Source organism: Ictidomys tridecemlineatus, chromosome 8 (genome assembly GCF_052094955.1).
Source record: "Ictidomys tridecemlineatus isolate mIctTri1 chromosome 8, mIctTri1.hap1, whole genome shotgun sequence".
Classification (NCBI taxonomy): domain Eukaryota; kingdom Metazoa; phylum Chordata; class Mammalia; order Rodentia; family Sciuridae; genus Ictidomys; species Ictidomys tridecemlineatus.
In genome coordinates this window covers 76226220-76246184 of record NC_135484.1, presented here as the reverse complement: position 1 = coordinate 76246184, position 19965 = coordinate 76226220, and the positions used below count along the sequence as shown (strand labels likewise).

General features: G+C 34.4%; 1 protein-coding gene across 1 annotated transcript in view; it reads right to left on the bottom strand.

Annotated features, from left to right (window-relative positions):
- Positions 1–2032: 2032 nt before the first annotated feature.
- Me1 (malic enzyme 1) overlaps positions 2033–19965 on the bottom strand; it is a 145348-nt gene continuing 127415 nt past the window's right edge. Inside the window, 6 exon segments of the mRNA XM_005324753.5 lie at positions 2033–3579; positions 3582–3717; positions 6755–6853; positions 15591–15764; positions 17587–17729; positions 18706–18811. Coding sequence (XP_005324810.2) covers positions 3554–3579; positions 3582–3717; positions 6755–6853; positions 15591–15764; positions 17587–17729; positions 18706–18811 — 684 coding nt within the window. The 3' untranslated portion in view covers positions 2033–3553.

The following is a 19965-nucleotide window of genomic DNA, read 5'->3' as shown; positions in this document are numbered from 1 at the left end:
AGTTTCTCTTGTAGCGCTGGGACCAGGTGACTTGTGTCTTAGACATTTAGGTAGAATGTAAATAAAAATGACTTGTCCATAAAACCTCCTGGATTAATCCCCCATGCTTTCTTGTCCTTTTGGTGACTTTGGAGGCCACATGATAAAGAAAGATGGTGGCATTAAAAATCATAATTCCCTTTCTCCCAACTGATTGCATTAGATAAAGATGTAAACAAGCGTGAGCCTCAATATGTTGGCATTAGAACAATAGCCTAGCCTCATCTATATAGAACTACATTGAATTTATGGAGTACTTCTAGGGAGAAATAACACATTTATATTAAAACACTACAATTAAGAGTACAGTCTCACCATTATTCATGTCTTTTATATCTTTTTAAAGAATTTAATTTCTTCATTAGAAGATTGTGCTAATTCAATTCTATTATTATTATAATTTCACTTGCCTATAATATCTAGTTGATTACTATAGGCAGAAAGGAATCTGGAGGATTATTACAGTTGATTTTTGTAAAATGGCTTTGTATATTACAAACTTGAATTCTCTTATTAACTTAATGTTGGTAATAATACTTGTATATGTGATATCATCTGCAGAAATGACATATTATCTCTTTCCTGCCAATTTCTTAGAGCTGTTTTTTTTTTCTTTCTCAGTGTTTTGTTTATTAACTTATCTTAAACAGTAAACTAACAGTAGTTTTTGTTTTTGTTTTCCCCAATCATCCGATTTGGCTATCTGATCTTTATAAAAATTTTATATCTATGTTTATAAACAAAATGCCTCTATAATTTCCTTGGTATCAGTTCTTCATATGGTTATGCTTTCTTCTGCTTTGGAATATTTGTATATGCTTATATCCTCTGCCTAAAATACCTCTCCCTTCCAGCACCACACACGTGTACACATAACTAACTTGGCTACCCAACCTGGCTGGTTCCAACTTCTTATCCTTCAGGTTACTTCCCTGAAAATGGAAACTCTACTGAAAATTCTTAAATTAATTAATTTTATTGTTCTGGGCCTATGCTTCCTTCTTAATTTGTATGGCTAGCTCATGAAGAGGAGCTGCCACAAATTTCTTTTTATATCGTCTTTACTGAGGCATTATTTACCAAAAAATTTTCAGTGAACATTTTCCATAGATTTTAGCTTCACTTCTCTTATGAAAACACAGTATTATTACTGCTATTGATATATAATTATCTCTTCTAGATCTTCACAGTTCAATATGGAAATCACTAGCCAGATGTGGCTATGGAGCACTTGCAGCTACTCTGAACAGGATTAAAATATATGTATGAAATATGTGCTAGGTTTTTAAAACAGTATGAACCAAATAAAGTAAAAGTCTCAATAATTTTTATATTAATTAGATGTTAAATGATATTTCAGATATATTGGTTTAAATAAAATATATTACATGAATTGCACCTGCTTCCTTCTTTTATAAACCTACTAGAAATTTTCAAAACACATATGGGACAGTGTTATTTCTAGACTGTGTCATTGTAAAAGGAGAAAAGACACAGGCCATAAAGAAAGATAGATGGGTTTAGAGCATACCTTCTTTTTTTTTTAATGTTTATTTTTTAGTTTTCAGTGGACACAACATCTTTGTTTGATGTGGTGCTGAGGATCGAACCTGGGCCGCTTGAGCCACATCCCCAGCCCTAGAGCATACCTTCTTTGCCTATTAGTTACATGGCCTTGGCAAGTTACTTATAAGTTACTGTGGGATTACAAGTTACTTCATAAGGAACTGTGGGATTACATTAAATAAGACAATTTATGTGTAACACTTGACAGCTAGTTACAACCTGATGCTTGTTTTCTTATCTTTCCCTAAGAACAAGAGACCACTTATCAAGAGTAGCCAGAATTATGACTACATATGCATTAAGTGAATGAAGTTCATACTAGAACAATCAGTTATCAGAATATTTTTAAAAATTCATAATATTTTGTCATACGACTCCCAAGACCCATCATTGTTATTTAAAGTATAATCATATTTTAAGGAAAATATCATTTTATAATTTTATTCATTCACTTTTTCTTGGTTTAAGAAATCTTTGCATAGGTAAATACATTTAGTTAGAGCTATATAACAACAAGGAAACAAACAATACTTATTTCTTAAGTATTATTAATCTTTTCCAAATAACTGTGTTACAGAAACCCTTAACTAAATGTTACCACAAGAAAGTCTCTGGTCCATTCCACTCACACCTGAAACAATCTGTATAACCTTCAGCTTTCCATAATAGCATTTCATAGTGCAGTCTATCTTTAACATCTTATACTCTATAAATAATTACTTCAAAAACAGAAAGTTCTCTAGATGATTCTATAAATAAATAACAAATGTTATTGCACCTGAGCTTAAGAATTCAAAAGTGTTTCCATTATTTCAATCATTAATATCTAAAGTAAATTAATACAATCTGGGGATATAACTATTCTTTATCATAGTCTGGGTTTTATAATTAAAATATTTTAGTAACTGATAGAAATACAGAAATATTATTTCAGACACTGTGGACATAATTATAAAAATTTCTCCAAACTCCAGAGAAATTTTGAACTTATACACTGAGCTCTTAGTTACCTGAGTTAATCAATGGAACATTCAAGCAGATCACTCAAGTAGACACCCAGCTTGTTAGGGAATCAGCGCCTTGCTCCTGATTCAGCGGATCATTGTCTTAAGAACCAGGCTTAAGAAGTCCCTATCAAGGATCTTGACTCTGTTTTTAGCTGTTTTCACTCATCAGGTATGCTGAACTGAAGGTACAAACCTCTGGACAGGCAGTCCATAAGGCCCTTAGCCACAGTGTGGTAGTTGAAGGATAGGGTATTTGTTCGGTGGAGAAATAAAAATACTCTTGAGAAGGTTTCTGACTGTGAAATAAGGTAATAAGCACTTTACTCTATAAGACATAACAATGGAAAAAAGAATATTAAAATCTAAGGCTGCACAGATCATTCTAAACAGCAATGATCTTTCTTAGAAATGTCAGATTCTGTTACACAAAAAGAACAAATACAATGTAGGACTGGAATAAGTACACCTGACAAGTTGTTTTTCTCCAGGTAACAAAGTAGTGTTATTTTATGTTTAGCAAAAGTTCAGTTATGCCTAAATTCACTTCTATCTTTATTTTTTAAAAGAAGGAATTAACATAATGGTCAACAAAAGAATTATGAGTTTTAATGCTGATCGTATCAATATTACTAATTTTGGTCTTCCCATTTTTTTATATAAAAATGAGTTTCTCAGTAGTAGGTACAATGGCTTTTAAAGAGAATTTGGACAAAATAATTAAGATTGAAACTATAAATAACCAGAAGGTAAATGAAGGAAAATTGTGTAGTGTGAAGTTTGTCCTAACTTATATTAATATTCTATAAATTTTAATGGTTAAAGTAAAATTATCTTAATCTAATCATGTTATGAATCATCATAAAAGATACTAATATTTAAAAATTATAAAAGACTTCAAGATCTCAATAATGAAGTTAATGTTGGCTAAATTATGCTACTAGTTAGTTTTGGTCTGTATTTTCTGGACCTCTTCAGGCCAAGTATAACAATCAGGTAAAATCTGGTCATAATCAGTACTATACATCTGAGAACAGACAAATGCTTCTTTGTTTTGTGGTTCAGGATAAACTGTGGCTGTCTTTTCTTCATATGCATCGTTCACAATCTAAAATAAGAACAGAATTTTAATTGTTTTAATTAATAAAACAATTTTAATTCCTTTAATTAATAAAAGGTGATGGTGAATATATATAACAGAAGTTTTTACCCATTTCAAAAATTATCTTATAATTTATATTGTTCTGTTTCCAAGAAGATTGTTAGAGTAAAAGTTCACATAAACAAAGAAGATATAAATGAAAACAATTATAAATAATGTAGCAAGAGGGGGAAAATAATACCAGCAACTTTTCATAAGAGTATGAACAGTGAAGATTTATTTTTGATTATCTCAAGATTTCTTAGAGAAGCCAGTGTTAAAAGTCTTGACATGACCTGGTTGATACTTAACTTTAACTAAATATCTGAATATTACTGCTAAGCTTCAACTTGAATACATTGAATTTTCAAGAATCTCTACTCTGACCATAGCCTCCTACAAAATCTCTCTATTTATCCCAGGGTCTTCTGATCCTTTTAACCTAATCATCTGCAACCCATAATCAGGGTCATAGACTCTCATCTCCATGACATGTTTTACAAGTACCAGTCTAGACCTTTTTCCATGGACCCCTCAATTCTGGCCTTCGTTTGTGGCTATCCATCAGAGAACTACACCTGAGTTTTCTGTGGTGTGATACATTTCCTAACCTTACTTAGGCACATCTGGCTGCAGATAGTACTTTCAATCATTTTTAAATAACCTCCTCACAGTTTCTAAAAGATAATTCCAAACCTCCCCCATCTTCCAAGTCTCCAATTGATTCTCATCACTCTAGAGAGAACTCCAACATTCAGAGAAAACAATCCCAAGCTCTGTTTCACCAACACAAACTATCTCCTCTATACCTTTATACATTCTCTTTTCTTTTACTTTAAGAAAAAAAAAATGGATTTTTCTTGTCCAAATCAATCATTCCATTTATACAATGTAACTCATACCAGTTCTAAAACACAGTCACAGGGGAGTTGTTTGTATGATAGACTTATTTGGATAAGTCTGATTCTGAAGAATATTAAAATTAAGTATCTCTTCTCAATGTAAAATTTTGCGCTTATGAAAAAATATGGTTATAAAAACTACTGAACTGTGAAGAAATTTCTATGAAAAAGCAGGAAACAAAAGCATGTATGCACCATAATTATAAAGATGGTAAAAAAAAGAAAGCAAACAAAAAGACTAGAAATACATGCAAATAATAAAATAATGCTTATGGTAGAAAAATAGAATATTGTTTATTTGACTTTTCTCTAATTTCAAAGTACCTACACTATGGTATTACTACTTTTTATACAGAAGACTCCAGATCTTTCTATCTAGCTTCTCTTTTAAGTCTCAGTCACTTTCATTTACTTGTTAGCACTGTATGTTTGAATGTGCCACTGATACTTCAAATGTGCAGTCCACTCACATCATCCTCCTTCATGTTTGGTTCTTTATTCTGATTTTCCAGTTTCTATCTATGCACTATTCTTCATTATCTTAGTATACAACCTGCATCTTTTTGTCCCTTGTTTTTTTTTTTATACTTTCTCCTCTAATCATACATTAGCTCCTTTTCATTTAAATTGTCAAAATGAAAACATGCTATTCATATATTAGTAGTTCAAACAAGTTAAAAACTAGAAGTATACAATATTAGAAACATATGAGCATATTCTTTCATAAATAACCAAAGAGATTATTTTTTTTTATTTTATTTTTTTTAATATTTATTTTTTAGTTCTCGGCAGACACAACATCTTTGTTGGTATGTGGTGCTGAGGATCGAACCCGGGCCGCACGCACGCCAGACGAGCACGCTACCGCTTGAGCCACATCCCCAGCCCCCCAAAGAGATTATTATCTAATGTTCTTTGAAGGATTTTTATTTTGAAGACTACCTTTAATCAACAAGATAAAAAATAACATATGAACCAATGAATATTAAATTGTATCATTTAGATAAATTTGCTAATAGCTTTAAAACTAGTGATTCTTAATCTAGGAGCAATTTGGTTCCCAGGGAACGCTTAGAATTGCCGTGCAACATTTTTAATTGTCAACTCTACAGATGGAACTGACATCTAGTGGGCAGATGACACAAATGCTGCTAAACTAATACAACTACATTGCAAAAAAGGTCAATTTCTCAATTTTATTATAGAAAAATAACCCTATCTTTAGATTTTTCCTTCAATCCTCCAACAGCTCATCTGCCTAACCCAACAGCCTTTGAGTTCTTTGCCCTTATAGCTTTTCCCTCTTGCCACTATTATTAGTTATGGTCTTCATCTTTTTTTTGAAAAGATTTTTTTTTTTTTTTTTTTTGGTGTGTGTGTGTGTGTCAGGGGAGTAGTGGGGATTGAACTCAGGGACACTCAACCACTAAGCCACATCCCCAGGCCTACTTTGTATTTTATTTAGAGACAGAGTCTCACTGAATTGCTCAGCACCTTGCTTTTGCTGAGGCTGACTTTGAATTCTTAATCCTCCTGACTCAGCCTCCAGAGCTGCTGGGACTAAAGGTGTGCACCACCATGCCTCATGAAAATTGCAGGTCATTAATCAGATGATTTTCTAATTATCGGAATGACTTTTGCTTAATAGCAGGCAGAGATCAATGTTAATATTAGAATCTTCATTTTTTAAGATGCCATAGAGACATGGATGTAGCAGGTGGTTCCAGGATTAAATGACACTCTATCATGTCTGTGATAATTTGTTAATTATTGTAAGTATGATACAGAAGAGGATAACTAAAATACAGTGAAATGTGAGGCACCAAACTAAAAGGAAAAACCTAATGAGTTATTTAAATTATGGAAGGGTAATAAACAAAAGAGAAAATGATCCATCCTAATTCTACCACTTCTCTGTAAATCTAAAAGGTAGCTATTAAATTCTATCTAGTCACTATGCCTCATTTCCCTAACTTAAGAGATATAAACTGATACAGAAAAACATTTCAAGGAAGCATGTTAGTATATTTTTAATATTTAAAAATATGTATTTAATAAGAGAAGGTATTAAAAATACTAGAATTGAACAAGAATGGTTTTACCTTTACGGCAATTTTTAGTGAAACGTCTCTGATGGTATTCAAAGGAGGATAAAGCCGACCATCTTCCAAGTGTTTATCTGACACTTGCTGAGATATAACCTATAAGAAGAAAAGGAAAAAGGAGAACAATGTTTATACTTCATATCATACAATGTGGTAGTTATACAGATAACCTAAATGCGTGGCCACACAGACTGGCCATTTGTAGAAACCATCACATTATGATCATCTCACTTCATCTACCATTTTATCAGTGGAAGAACTGAACCCAAGAGAGATGTACTAATTATTGGGAATCATAAAGATGAGAAGAGAATTCAGGTTTTCTCTCAGTTTAATTCCTTTTCACTGTACCATGAAATACTTGACACTTTCCAATTGAAACACTAGGGGAACCGGAGGAAGGAAAAGTTAAGAAATGTGAGTAGTAATGGAATAGGACCCTGGAAGTACAGGAGAGCAGTATTTCATGGTGGCTCATACTGTTACTCCGCCTTACACAGCCCCCTGCAGGAGGTAAGGCAAGAGGCTGAGAAAGCTATTTCAGAGTCACATTATCAATAGGATTTCAATTTTACCCAGATTCTGATTACCCAATCACTAACTGGCCTTAGCATCTGCGATTCCCAAACCATTCCCTAGGTCTAAATCAAACAATGTTGAACTATTTAATGAACCATACGTTAAGACAGGTTCAGCAAAAACAAAATTCACTCTAGCTCTAGGATTTTGATTAAGTCTCTTTAGGCTGAATATAAATCAGCTTAGACCTGAACCTCTGTTTAACAGAAATGTTGATGTAGAGAGGAAGTAAAAATATTTTCTCATCTGCAATATTTTGAATAGTTAAACATTTATTTTTGGTGTAATTTCTTAATACTCTTTATTTTTAAATCATGAAATTATTTCTAAAGTATTGTTTTGTTGCCACCTGCAAATAAGTAAGATGTTGAGCAACTATAATACTACAAATAAATTTAAAAAAACAGTTATGCTGGGTGCAATGGCATGTGCCTATAATCCCAGCTACTTGGAATGCTGAGGCATGAGGATTACAAGTTTGAGGCCAGCCTGGTCAATTTAATAAGACCCTGTCCCCCCCAAAAAAAAAATTTAAATGGGCTGAAGTTATAATTCACAGGTAAAATATCCTTGGTTTCAATCTCTAGTACCAAAACAACAAATAAATAGAAATAAAAAGATCACTGGTAGAGCATCCCTAGTTTTAATCCCCCAGTACCATAAAAAAAAAAAGTTTTTATCCTTGAGAGATTTGTAATTTAATGAGATAACAGGGTACTAAAAGAGAGAATACTGAAATGAGCCTAGAGGTGAAATATGAGTGTTAAGAAAGAGAGCTTCATAGTGGAGGCAGGCTGGAGGCTAGAATCCAATGAAAACTGCAAGTTAGAAAAGCAGGTCAGGGACATTCCAGACGAAGACAATGTCAAATCAAAGGCAGGGACGTATGAGCTAGATCAAGGAACACAAGTGCCCTAAGCTGGGGCAGCAGAGGTTCTGTATAGAGAAATACGGATTGGAGTGTTTTCAAAGTCAAATAAGGAATTTGGGTTAAATCCTGTGGGTTACTGGGGACTTCTGACCAAAGGCATTTAGACAGAGCAGGATGGGTAGAGAAACCATAAATATTACACAAAACATTATAATCTATAATTACAGTATTGATCATAATTTTATAATAAACTCATCATTTAATTCATAATTTCTTGCCTTTTAACATGGCATTGAATAACTTGGTGGCCAGAGTCCCAAACTTTAGGACAGAGAGAAATTAAGAGTTCCACACTCTCAGGAAATCACCAGACATGTGGGGCCTGCCATTTCCCCTAGAGCCTAAGAGGAGGTAGAATTAGCCCTGCCAACCCCACAGCAACAGCTGTCACTTCCCAGGAAAAGATGGTGAGGGTCCAGCAGAGCTGAAGAAGGATCTTCTAAACTCTCAAATATGTGTTCCATGAGAGCCAGATTTGAGCCCTGCCACAGAGGACCTGATGGCCAAAACACAGAAAAGTTAGTAAAAGAGCCTTTCTCATAACTTTTCCCATAACCTTCCTTCCTATCTCCAACACATTGGAAGACATAGACCTTGACAAGAAGGGAAGGTGGTTTTTTAGAGTCTAGCCACTTTCTCTCAAACCCCTAGCTATGGTTTGATGTGATTTATGCCCCCAAGATTTATGTGCCGGAGGCTTGGTTCTCCATGTGTTGGTGTCGAGGTGGAGGAACGTTTAAGAGGTGGAGCCTACTGTGAATTAGGAAACTGGAGGCACTGTCCTTGGAAGGGATGAATGCTAGTCCCTCAGAGTTAATATTTGTGAGAGTAGGTTGTTATAAAGCCAGGCAACCCCATGAGCAGGGGCCCTTTCTGCACCCAGATAGTTCCCTTTCCATTTCTCTGCCAAGGAAGCCATTGGGTTTTCAGCCTCTAAACTGAGCTAAATAAACCTCTTTTCTTTATAAAGCATCCAGCTCAGGTATTTTGTTGCAGCAACACAAATGGATCAATATTTTCCACAAGGTTTTGAAAACAAGTGAAAAAGGCTACTGAACGCCTTTTGTACTACAGGGAGAGGAAATGATATTTCAATTCAATGAAAAATTATGAACTAGAAATGCTTAACTATTTCTCACTGAATCAGACTAATATCTAATAAATAGTAAGTGGATTTTACTGAAATGTCACTAAGGGGAAAAAAAGGGAGATTTGATGGAGAATTATGTAAAACAATGACTGCAGCAAAATAAAACCATCCCCCATTGAATCAAGACTATTTTATAAAACCTTATTATTCCTAGTTTTGCAAAGGATTTATAAAAGACTTAAATCAGGTGGCACCATCATATACATCCATAAGAGTGGAGTCCTAACTAGAATAAGACCTATTCTATGCTTGTACAATTACATCAAAGTGAATTCTGTCATGTATAACTACAAAGAACCAATTAAAAAAAAGAAATGTAAAAAAATAAAAATAAACCAGTTGGCATTTCTTAGATGTTAAAGCAAAAGGTTTATGGGTATCTATCTTATTATTTAATTGAATAGGGCAAAATGAGTAGCAAAAAATGTAATGATATGGTGGCTGAAGACCCAGGTCCTTGTGTAAGGCAGACCTATATTTGAACGCCGACTCCACTGATTATCTAAAAAAGTTCCTAATTCATGGGATCAAATGAAGTAAACTCCAGTAAAGAATTTACCACAATGTCTGTCAAAGTTCAGTGCTCAATGAATCTTGACTCTTTAGTTAAACAAACAAACAAACAAAAAAAATAGGTAGTCAGAATGGTAAAAGAGAAGTAAAATAGCTTTGGGGTCAGATCTAGCTCTACACTACATTAGCTCATTAGTGTATGACTTGGGAGCAAGTTCTATAACCAATTAACTTCAAAATTTTTCAGCTATTTATGTGACTTTTTTTAAAGGCCAGAACCATCTGTATTTGTTATAATAAATTATCTTAAACATTGTAACTTAAAATAATACAAATTGATTCTCTGGATGTCTAAATAAGTCCTATTGGGCTATGAAGCTTTAAGACAAGTCCATTCCTTGCCTTCTCTATCTTCTAGAGGCTGTCATTTCTTGCTTCAAGGCCCCAAATCTATGTGACATATTTTTATGGTTTAGATGTGGTGTCTGCCAAGAGCTTACGTGTGAGATGAAAGGAAAGCGAGGCACCAGAAGACAGGCGAAGGAGAAATGAAAGATGGAGACCAGGCAGAGATACACAAGGTAGCTGACAAAGACTCATCTCTCCATAGAGAGAGGCTTGGGGTTCAGGACTTTTATGGGGCAGGCTCAGGGATTAGAGTAGGCTCAGGGATTAGAGCCAGCAGGGAGTCATAATGCAGATGGTTAAGGGTGGAGTTGGTCTGAGGGAGTGATGAGCCTTGGGCAGGAAAAGTGAATTTACTTTTTTAAATGGGGCTGTCACTTAAGAAGGCTGTCCTGAAGCTAAGCAAGGACCTTACCTGAGACAATGCAAGAATGTTTGGAGGAGAAAAGATTGTGCTATATACTTAACATAATCAACACAATTAATTAATTAATCCCTAGTGGTATTAACTGAGTGGTAACTGGAGGCAGGTGGGGTGTGGTTGGAGAAAGTGGTTCATTAGGTTGTGGGGGCTGTGGAGTTTATACTTGTATCTAGAAAGTGAATTCACTTGCGCTCTCTCTCTCTCTCCTTTCTGATCATCATGTAAACTGTTTCCCTCTGCCACACTCTTCCACCATGCTGTCCTGCCTCACCTTGAGCCCCGAGGAATGGACCCTGCTGTCTTTGGATTGAGACCTTTGAAATCCTGAGGCCTCAAATAAAAATTTCCTCCTTTAAATTTGTGCTGGTTGGGTCTTTTGGTCACAGAAAGAAAAAGCTGACTAAAATGTATATACCTTGAATCTGTCACCACTGCCATATTGCTAGTGCTTGATGTCATTTCTTTTTATCCTCTAGAATACTTCTCAAATGTCAAAAAGACTGGGGACAGTCAGAAGATGATTGAGTAAAGAAGAATCATAAATGAATTCTTGTTCTCCATGAATGCCTGTCACACAGAGAGGGAGCCAAGAAACTGGAAGAGAAATAAGTAGCAAATAGGTAACAAGGGGGAATCTCAGTAAAATATAAGAATTCTGGAAATACTGTGATTTGAATAGGTTTAAATGTATCCTCTGAAGTCACATATTGGAAACTTGGTCCTTTGTGTGGTGATAATGCTACGTAACCTTATGAGAGAGGGCCTGCTGGTCACACAACTTGTGAGCATGTCATTCAAAAGGACTGCATGGGAGCCCAGTTTCTTTCTAGTTTCCTATTTTGCAATGTGAGCTCTTTCTCTGGTACACGCTCCATCACCCATGATGGTGCTCTCACCAGATCCTGTACCATGCTGTATGGACTTTCAGCCTCCAAACTATAAGACAAATAAACCTTTCTCTCTTCTTCCCTATCCTTTCCCTTTCCTTAAAGTTAGCTTTAGAAAATCAGATATTTCATTTCTAGTAACACAAATGAATTCATACAGGGGTAGAAGGGAGAAGAGAGAACACAAGAACACTTGAGTTCTCACCTACTGACTCATTCATTCAAAAACTATTTGCTGCGGTGGATGCCTCTATCTCTCAAAATAATCTTTCTCAATTTCATTCTGACAATGTTATATAGCAGCTGGATTTAAAGGTTCCTCCAGATGCTATTGTCCATAGTGATCATCTCAGGCATCCTATGGACATATATCAGAAAGAGGTCGAACAAGGGTTGGGTAAGGAAAGGCGACCAAGGTTTGTGTCCTAGGTTAGAACAGAGAGAGATAAATCTATTCCCAGGCTGTGCCACAGACTGCATAGGGCCAGTGCTGCTGACTCAGGGTGCACTGTGTATTCTCATCATGGTCCAGAAGACTGGACTCAGTGCTAGGAAAGCTAAAAAAATCTCTTTATAATATGAAAATATCCATAAATAACCTTTAATATTGGTGCCAACCCAGAGATTTCTAATTTCATGTGATATAAAATTAGTATTTTTTACTATAATTTTAACAGTTATTAAATCTGGGATTGCCAAACCAAAAAATATACCTAAATATTTTATGTTTATTTTATAAATTATAAAATATACTATAGACAAAAAAGGACTTTCTTCTTTTTCTGGCCATATGGCAGTAAGTGGTATTCATTTTTGCTAAGCTATATGACTGGTTCAATTTAATCCAACCCAACAGTATTTATTGTTTTTGCTTTGTGTTCCACATTGTGCTAGATTCTACTAGAGTTCTTAAAGTAGTTTATGGAAGAATTTCTGTCTTTAAAGAAAATAATCTATAATTTAGTTATAGAGGCAACACTTAATCTTTTTGAAATATGAAGCTCTCAAGAGCATAACACAACCAAGAATAAAATTCAATGTTAGTGTGTTTAATAAGGACAACCATGACAAGAAAGAGCAAGATGAGATAGATTTGTCAGAAAAAGGATTCAAGAATGAAGTTAGACATAAGCAGTATCCTGAATGTGAGACTGGATGGAGAATAATTCTTGGGGCTTTCCAGCAGGAGGGATGAAAGGTAAAGCAGCAGGAAGGATGAAAGGTAAAACATACCAAAGTATGTTTAAGTAGTGTGCCTGAAGGCTATGGGATGGAAGAGAAGAAAAGAACGTCAGGTTTCTAAACTTTGGTAGTTACCTAGAAAGGGGATGTTACTATTAGAAACATGGATGTTGAGGGGGAGGGAAAGCATTAAATATGGTTTTCAAAATGTTTAAGGGCACAGCTGGGCATGTCTGGGGAATTATCTAGCAGGGCAACTGGAGTTCCGGTAAAAAGGTGGGAATAGAGATACACAGAATTGGCACTATTAGAATAAAGACAATGGAAACAAATGATGAGATCTTTGAAAGCAGGTGGAAAAGAGTGAGACAAGAAAATGAATGCTAAAAAAAAAAGAGAAATGTATTAAAGTAGATTGGGTAGAGAGAGGTGATGGGAGGGGAGTCGGGGGTAGGAAGGGCAGCAGAATAACATAGACACTTGTATGGCTGTATGTATAAACGTGGCTGTATAACCAATGTGATCCTGCAACCTGTACACATGGAAAAATGAGAATTCATACCCCATTTGAATCAAATGTATGATATGTAAAGATCATTGTACTGTCATGAGCAACTAATAAAAAAAAGAGAGACATAACTCATAAATAAATGGACTAGGGAACTGAACAAGACACTACACAGAAGAGGAAATACAATTGATCAACAAACATATAAAAAAAGACCATCATATTTAGCAATTAGAGAAATGCAAATCAAAGTTTTTTCAATATTTTATTTCACTGCAGTTATAGTGGCAATTATCAAGAATACAAGCAATAATATTGTTCATGTGGATGTGGGAGAAAGCTACATTCATACATTGCTAGTGGCCACATCAATGTAGAGTAGGTCAACTCACATAGTAACTAAACTATGGAACCAACCTAGGTACTCTTCAACAGATGAATGGATAAATAAAATATGATATATATATGTGTGTGTGTGTGTGTGTGTGTGTGATATTACTCAACACTAAAAAGAATAAAATTATGCCTCTCGTTGGCAAATGGATGAAATTTGAGAATACCACACCAAGCTAAATAAACCAATAGCAAAGTTTAAAAAAAAAAAAAAAGAAAAGAAAATGAATGCTAAGGGTATGGGAAAAGTCTTAGTTAAAAGGAGGATGAAAAGAGACAGAGAAGGGTGGGACTATAGCTCAGGGGTAGCCTGCATGCCTAACATGGGAAAGGCCCTGGAGTGAATCCCTAGAACCAAACAACAGAAGACAAAGAAAACAACAAATGGGATGTGATTGAGGCAGTATGAGAAAAAGGAATGTGTGTTGAAGCCTAGGAAAAAATGATGCTGTCAGTGGACCATTAGCTACAATAAGAATAGGACTGCTCACATTGCCATTTGTTTTTCTTGAAAATTTTTTGGTGGTGATCATTACTCTTCCTAAATAAGAAATTTTAAAAAAATTCATGATATTTGTCACTAGATGGGGCTAGAGTCATTTAGGAAAGAAAACATAGCTACAGAAAGTGAAGGATCAATTTTTTCTTCTGATGTGCATATTCTAGAAAACGATGATTACGTTTTTCTTAATGTAAAAACAACTTTAAAATGTCCTCTTAGTAATTAGACATCTACTAGATACATCAGCTATTATGCTTTTAATGCAGTGAAAAAAATGATACGAACAGATCATAATAACTTCTAGACACTGTTCAAGACACAGAATCAAGCCAGGCACTAACCCCTGGAATATGCTCCTTTAGTTCTTTTAAAATCTTTTTCTATATTTTTCAAACCTCTTCACAATGGAAAGAATAATGTGTTTTAAGGATAGATGTATATGAAAATTAATCAAGTTTTATTTGGTTCAGTTCAGCTAGTTGTACAGTAGTTTAATTTTAAGAGAAGAAATTCACAAGCTTCTTATTCACAAATTGCATCCTGTTTGAATCTGAAACATTGTTAATCATTCACAGTTATCATAAGGTCACGGTTTTAGAAATATATAACCAATTACTGCTTAGACTTAGGGCACAAGGGAAACTGATGGAAATATGAAGCTCAAGGCTTATTCTTATGAGTAATAAAGTTCCTTTGTCTCTGATCTAAGAGCATCATGCCTTGACAGTATCTATGAAACTATGACTAACTTGTTAGCTTACAAGCAAGGTAAAAGCATAGATCTTTCACGGTTCTTGTCAGAATGAGATTCCCTAGTGGACCTGCACCGTAATGTTCTGAGAATCTTTCCTGAAGGCCCTGACTACAGCTACTTCTCCTATTATTTTAGTGGTTTGATAAATATTTATTTCCCTATTTAAATTTCATTTCTGCTTAAATATTAGCATGATTTGTTTTATGCATTTAACCACTATACTATATCAGACTTTTTTAAAAAAACCCTTCAAAATACTTTATTCAGAAAATTAATAATGAAATATTTATCACTTAATTTTCATTTGGAAACAATATTTTAATTGTCTCTTTACTTTCATAAAATTTAATGAGAAATGTGTAGATAAAAAGGGGTTCCTTCCACGAAATCAAAATATAATTTATCTAACAGCTGTTGAAGAATATTTTACTAGTGACCCAATATGAACCTGTTACCTACCCACCCCAAGCATCTTTGAGAAAGACTTTCTCTCATTCTTTAGACTTTACTACTTCTAGAGAGCAAGCTGAGATGCTAGACAAATAAAATATTAAACAAATGAGGCTGAGCATATTTTATAGCCTTGGCAAACTTAAATAACTTACCTCAGCAGTAGTGAGAAAGATCTTATCTGTGATGTGTCTTAGTCCACATGCCACAACCCCAAGAGCAACTCCAGGGAACACATAGGAATTGTTGCCCTGTCCAGGGTATAGGGTCTGTCCACTTGGAAGAGTGACTGGATCAAAAGGACTGCCACTGGCAAAAATTGCACGTCCCTGAAATACAGACACATACCACTAGTTAAAAAGAAGCAGGTTATTTTAAAACAAATAAAACAGAACTATCTAAGAGCCAAAACAGAGAACACTTAGAAAGAAGCCTAACTTTTCATCAACTCATTAGTAAATGTGGGCAAGCTTCTATAATGTTTTTTGAACAGGGGGTCTCTCTATATTACTTTTGTCTCCCAGAAAATGTCACCCTAAGACTATCACTCTGTTCTCTGCAGTGGTCCAACTCATAGGTCCATCAACCATTTCTACCTTTAAGGATTTAAGGACTATTAGGCTTCCAATTACAGACTTTAAAAATAAAAATGACAGAGCCAGGTGTGGTGGTTCACAACTATAATCCAGGCTACTCAGAAGACAGAGACAAGAGGACTGACCACAAGTTTAAGGACAGCCTTAGCAACTTAGCGAAACTCTTTAAAAAAAAATATTAAAAGGGCTGGAGATGTAATTCAGTGGTTGAACATTCCTATGTTCAATCTCTAGTATCAAAATAAATAAAGAAGAAAGAAAGAGAGGGATGGAGGAAAAGAAGGAAGGAGGAAGGGAGGGAGGGTACACAGGCAGGTTATACTAGAGTATTATAGTACTGGAAATAACATTTAGCTTAGACCTTAATTTTCAACCTCAAAATGGCTTTCAATGTTTTATCTCTAACGATGTAGATAACATCATAAGAAAAAGCTAGGCCATTTATTTCTGACATCTAAATTTTAAAAAACAACTATATAAATTTGGCTAATTTTACCTATGTGTATCACTGATGAGTCTCTAAATTCTTGAGGCCTATTGAGATATACTAAGACAAAATAATTAATTAAATACTCCTTAATTATGTGTCTTCTATGTGCAAAGCACTATGCCAAATTTGCAAGTACCTACAGAATTGTTGGATTTTTTACCCTACTCCTTTAAGGATTTAAGGACTATTAGGGAAAGTGAAACAATTCCCCAATCTATAGATGAAATGTAAAATAAAATTAGTGAGGATACTGATGCCAACCTAAATAAGAAAGTAATGGAGTGGCTCCTTGCCAAAAAAAAAAATCTTTAAGTAACAAGCATTTAAAGATACATTAATTATTAAAGAAGTCAGACATCAAGTTCTTATTTTTTCAGAGTGATATACCTTTGTGTTGTGTTTTCCCTCTCTGCTTCAATTTGGATTTTATATCTCAAGTAAGTTTTAAATAGATATGACCCAATATCTATTTTGTTGTAATGATATTTTCAGATCTTTGAAGAAAACGAAAGACTTTTGCCCACATTATTAGTCAAATTTAAATTAGTGAAAACACAGTATAAAATATTATCATTTTTCTGAAGCAGTAAAATATTAAAGCATTGAGGACTTCTATCCCAATCTGGCTGGATATCAAGATAGTCACCCAAAGACTCCACCCATAGCATCAAAACCCAAACCCTGAATTTTGCAAAACAAAAATCAGACTGTAGTTTTATACTATATGCTTAAATATTTGGGAATAGCTAGTTAAGAGCTGTTTTAATAACCATCTAAAACTAAGATTTTTTTATTCAACTTTTATGTTTAAATCTTAGATACTTTCAAATCACTTGAAGAAAATTATCACTAAAATATTACAAAGTTTATTTTGCTGAAGAAGAGGAGTGATACAAACAAAACTCTAGAAAAGGATAAGAGTTCTCATTCCTCTGATCTGTTCACTTTTCTTTCAAATTATTTTCAATAATTTTTTAAGGTTATATGGTATGCACCTTAGATATCCTAGGCTTCCCTATAATTTGTCAGTTTGACTTTTAAGATTTCAGTATACTTTTATTTTACCTTGGTTATTTTATAACACTGCTCTGCAGAACATTCTGCTTTGCTGGTTGGATTACTCAAAGCAAAAATAATAGGCCGTTCATTGAAGGCAGCCATATCCTTGAGAATTTGTTCTGAGAATGCACCACCAATTGCAGCAACTCCTAATGAAGAAATGAGAATCCAATCAGTGGTTAATTCATCCAAGAAGACCAGTGAGATGGAATCTTAGTGTATTTTTAATTTGCATTTCTCCAATTTCTAGAGATGAACATTTTTTTCATATTTTTTATTACCATTGAAAGAACATTTTTGAATCAATATTAAAAGCTTAGTAAACTTCCTATCATGGAATAGTAGCTTTAATTGTAATTATCAACAGTGTTTTCAATATTGTCAACTATTTCACAAGAATTTCTAGGAATGGAGTATGATACAAAGAATAACATGCACACACAAAATAAGGAAATAAAATTCACAACTTGGAGATTTTTTTAAACACATAAAATTTGACCATAGTGAGCATCCTACTGTGTACATACACTGTTTAAGTACTGTGTACTATGAGGAACATAAAGATGTGATCTTTGACTTCCAGGAGGTGCTCAGTGTTTCCTAACCTCAGCACTAGCAACATTTTGGGCTGGATAATTGCTGGTTGCAGGGGCTGTCCCGTGTTATGTAGGATTATTTAGTGGTATCCCTGACCTCTATTCACCATGTCTCAGTAGCCCCATTTTCCTCCTCGAAATCCCCTTCCCAACTTTGACAACTAAAAACAAACATCTCCTGACTATTGCCAAATGTTCCCTGGGCAATAAAATCCTTCCATTTGAGAAGGTACGGCTCTCTGCAGTAATTAAGCCTGAAAAAGTGCCAAATATGCCAGGAATTAGCAGGCTGACAGAGTCTGCAAAGGGGCCATGTATTTCAGCTAGGGTAAGCAATACTAGGAAGACAGAACTGAACTTACAGATCTAGGTATCTATGAGGTACTGAGGCTTACATGACTATCATTTTGTTTGTGAATTTCAAGGTTAGAATACCCAAAATAGCTAAATCATGGATGAATAATTGGTAGAAAGAAAACCAATCAGGTTAAAATGAGGCTATCAGAGGTAAAGAGGAGAAAAAGTTTACCTATGAGAGCAGTTGGTTTTATTTTCTGAACAATGGCTTCTAGGTTCTTCATTTCTTCATGTTCATGAGCAAACTTTTCTTTCTCTTGTGTTAAGGAAGCACGACCCTAAGTAAAGCAAATGAGAAGAAATGAATCTGCCAAACATGTGAGTCACAGAAATTTTATATTTACTCATATTTTCAAATTTACTCATATTTATGTTTAACGTTTAAACATATTTTAATCCACAGTAAAAAAAAAACTACAGTTATGTAAATTTTACTTTCTTTATTTAAGCAATTCTTTTTTTCTCAACAAAATTCCAGTTTACTTTAAGTTACTATAATCTTTTTGTTCAAGTTTGTATCATTCCCCTACTTGAGAACAGATATTTATAACAACCTCCTCTCCTTTCCTGACTGAGGAACCTAGTGCTCTTAGTCTGCTCCCATGGGCCTACCTTTCTTCCCTAAAATCAACAAGGTGACTCCATATTGAACTCTCTAATGATCTGTCATCCTTTAAATACCACAAAACTGAAAACTATAGTCCATCAATGAAACAACCAATATTGAACATGGTCAAGGATCTTGCTTTTAATGTTCTATTAACATATTCGAGTGTGTTTCCTTTTAAGAAAATAGCAAAATATTATAACCAATCTTCACCTTTTGGTTTATTATAAATAGATAGGGGCTGGGGATGTAACTCAATGACAGTGCACTTGCCTAGCATGAGTATGGCCCTGTGTTCCATCCCCAGTACCACAAAATTAAAACATAAAGGAAGAAACCTAGGATTGGGAGAAAAAAAATTGTAAGAGTTCAGGATTATTCCTATTGTGTAATAGGAATACGAAATAATAAATGTAGCTTTAAAGGAAAATATTCCAGCCATTTTTTTAAATTAAAAAATGCTGGACTTACTAAAACAATAAACAATCCATGCTGAAAAGAGCATATCCCAGTACAAAACAGAAGAATTAGTAGGTCACAGTGAAGGCTTGCTGAAAGCAAGTCTGAGATAATAGTTCTGGACCATTCAATTACTGACAAACAACATAACAACAAAAGCATATCCAAATTGCTTCTGGTATATAGGTTTATACAAATTTGTCAATGATCTCCATAAAAATGCAAATCTATTCGTTTTCCTCAGATTACCAAACCAAGAAGTAAACATCCACATGAGAAAATAAAACCAGCATACAAGTCTTAAAGATGATTTTGTTAGCATTGATAAAGTCAAGCTGACATAATATAGGTTGCTGCTAAAAGTAG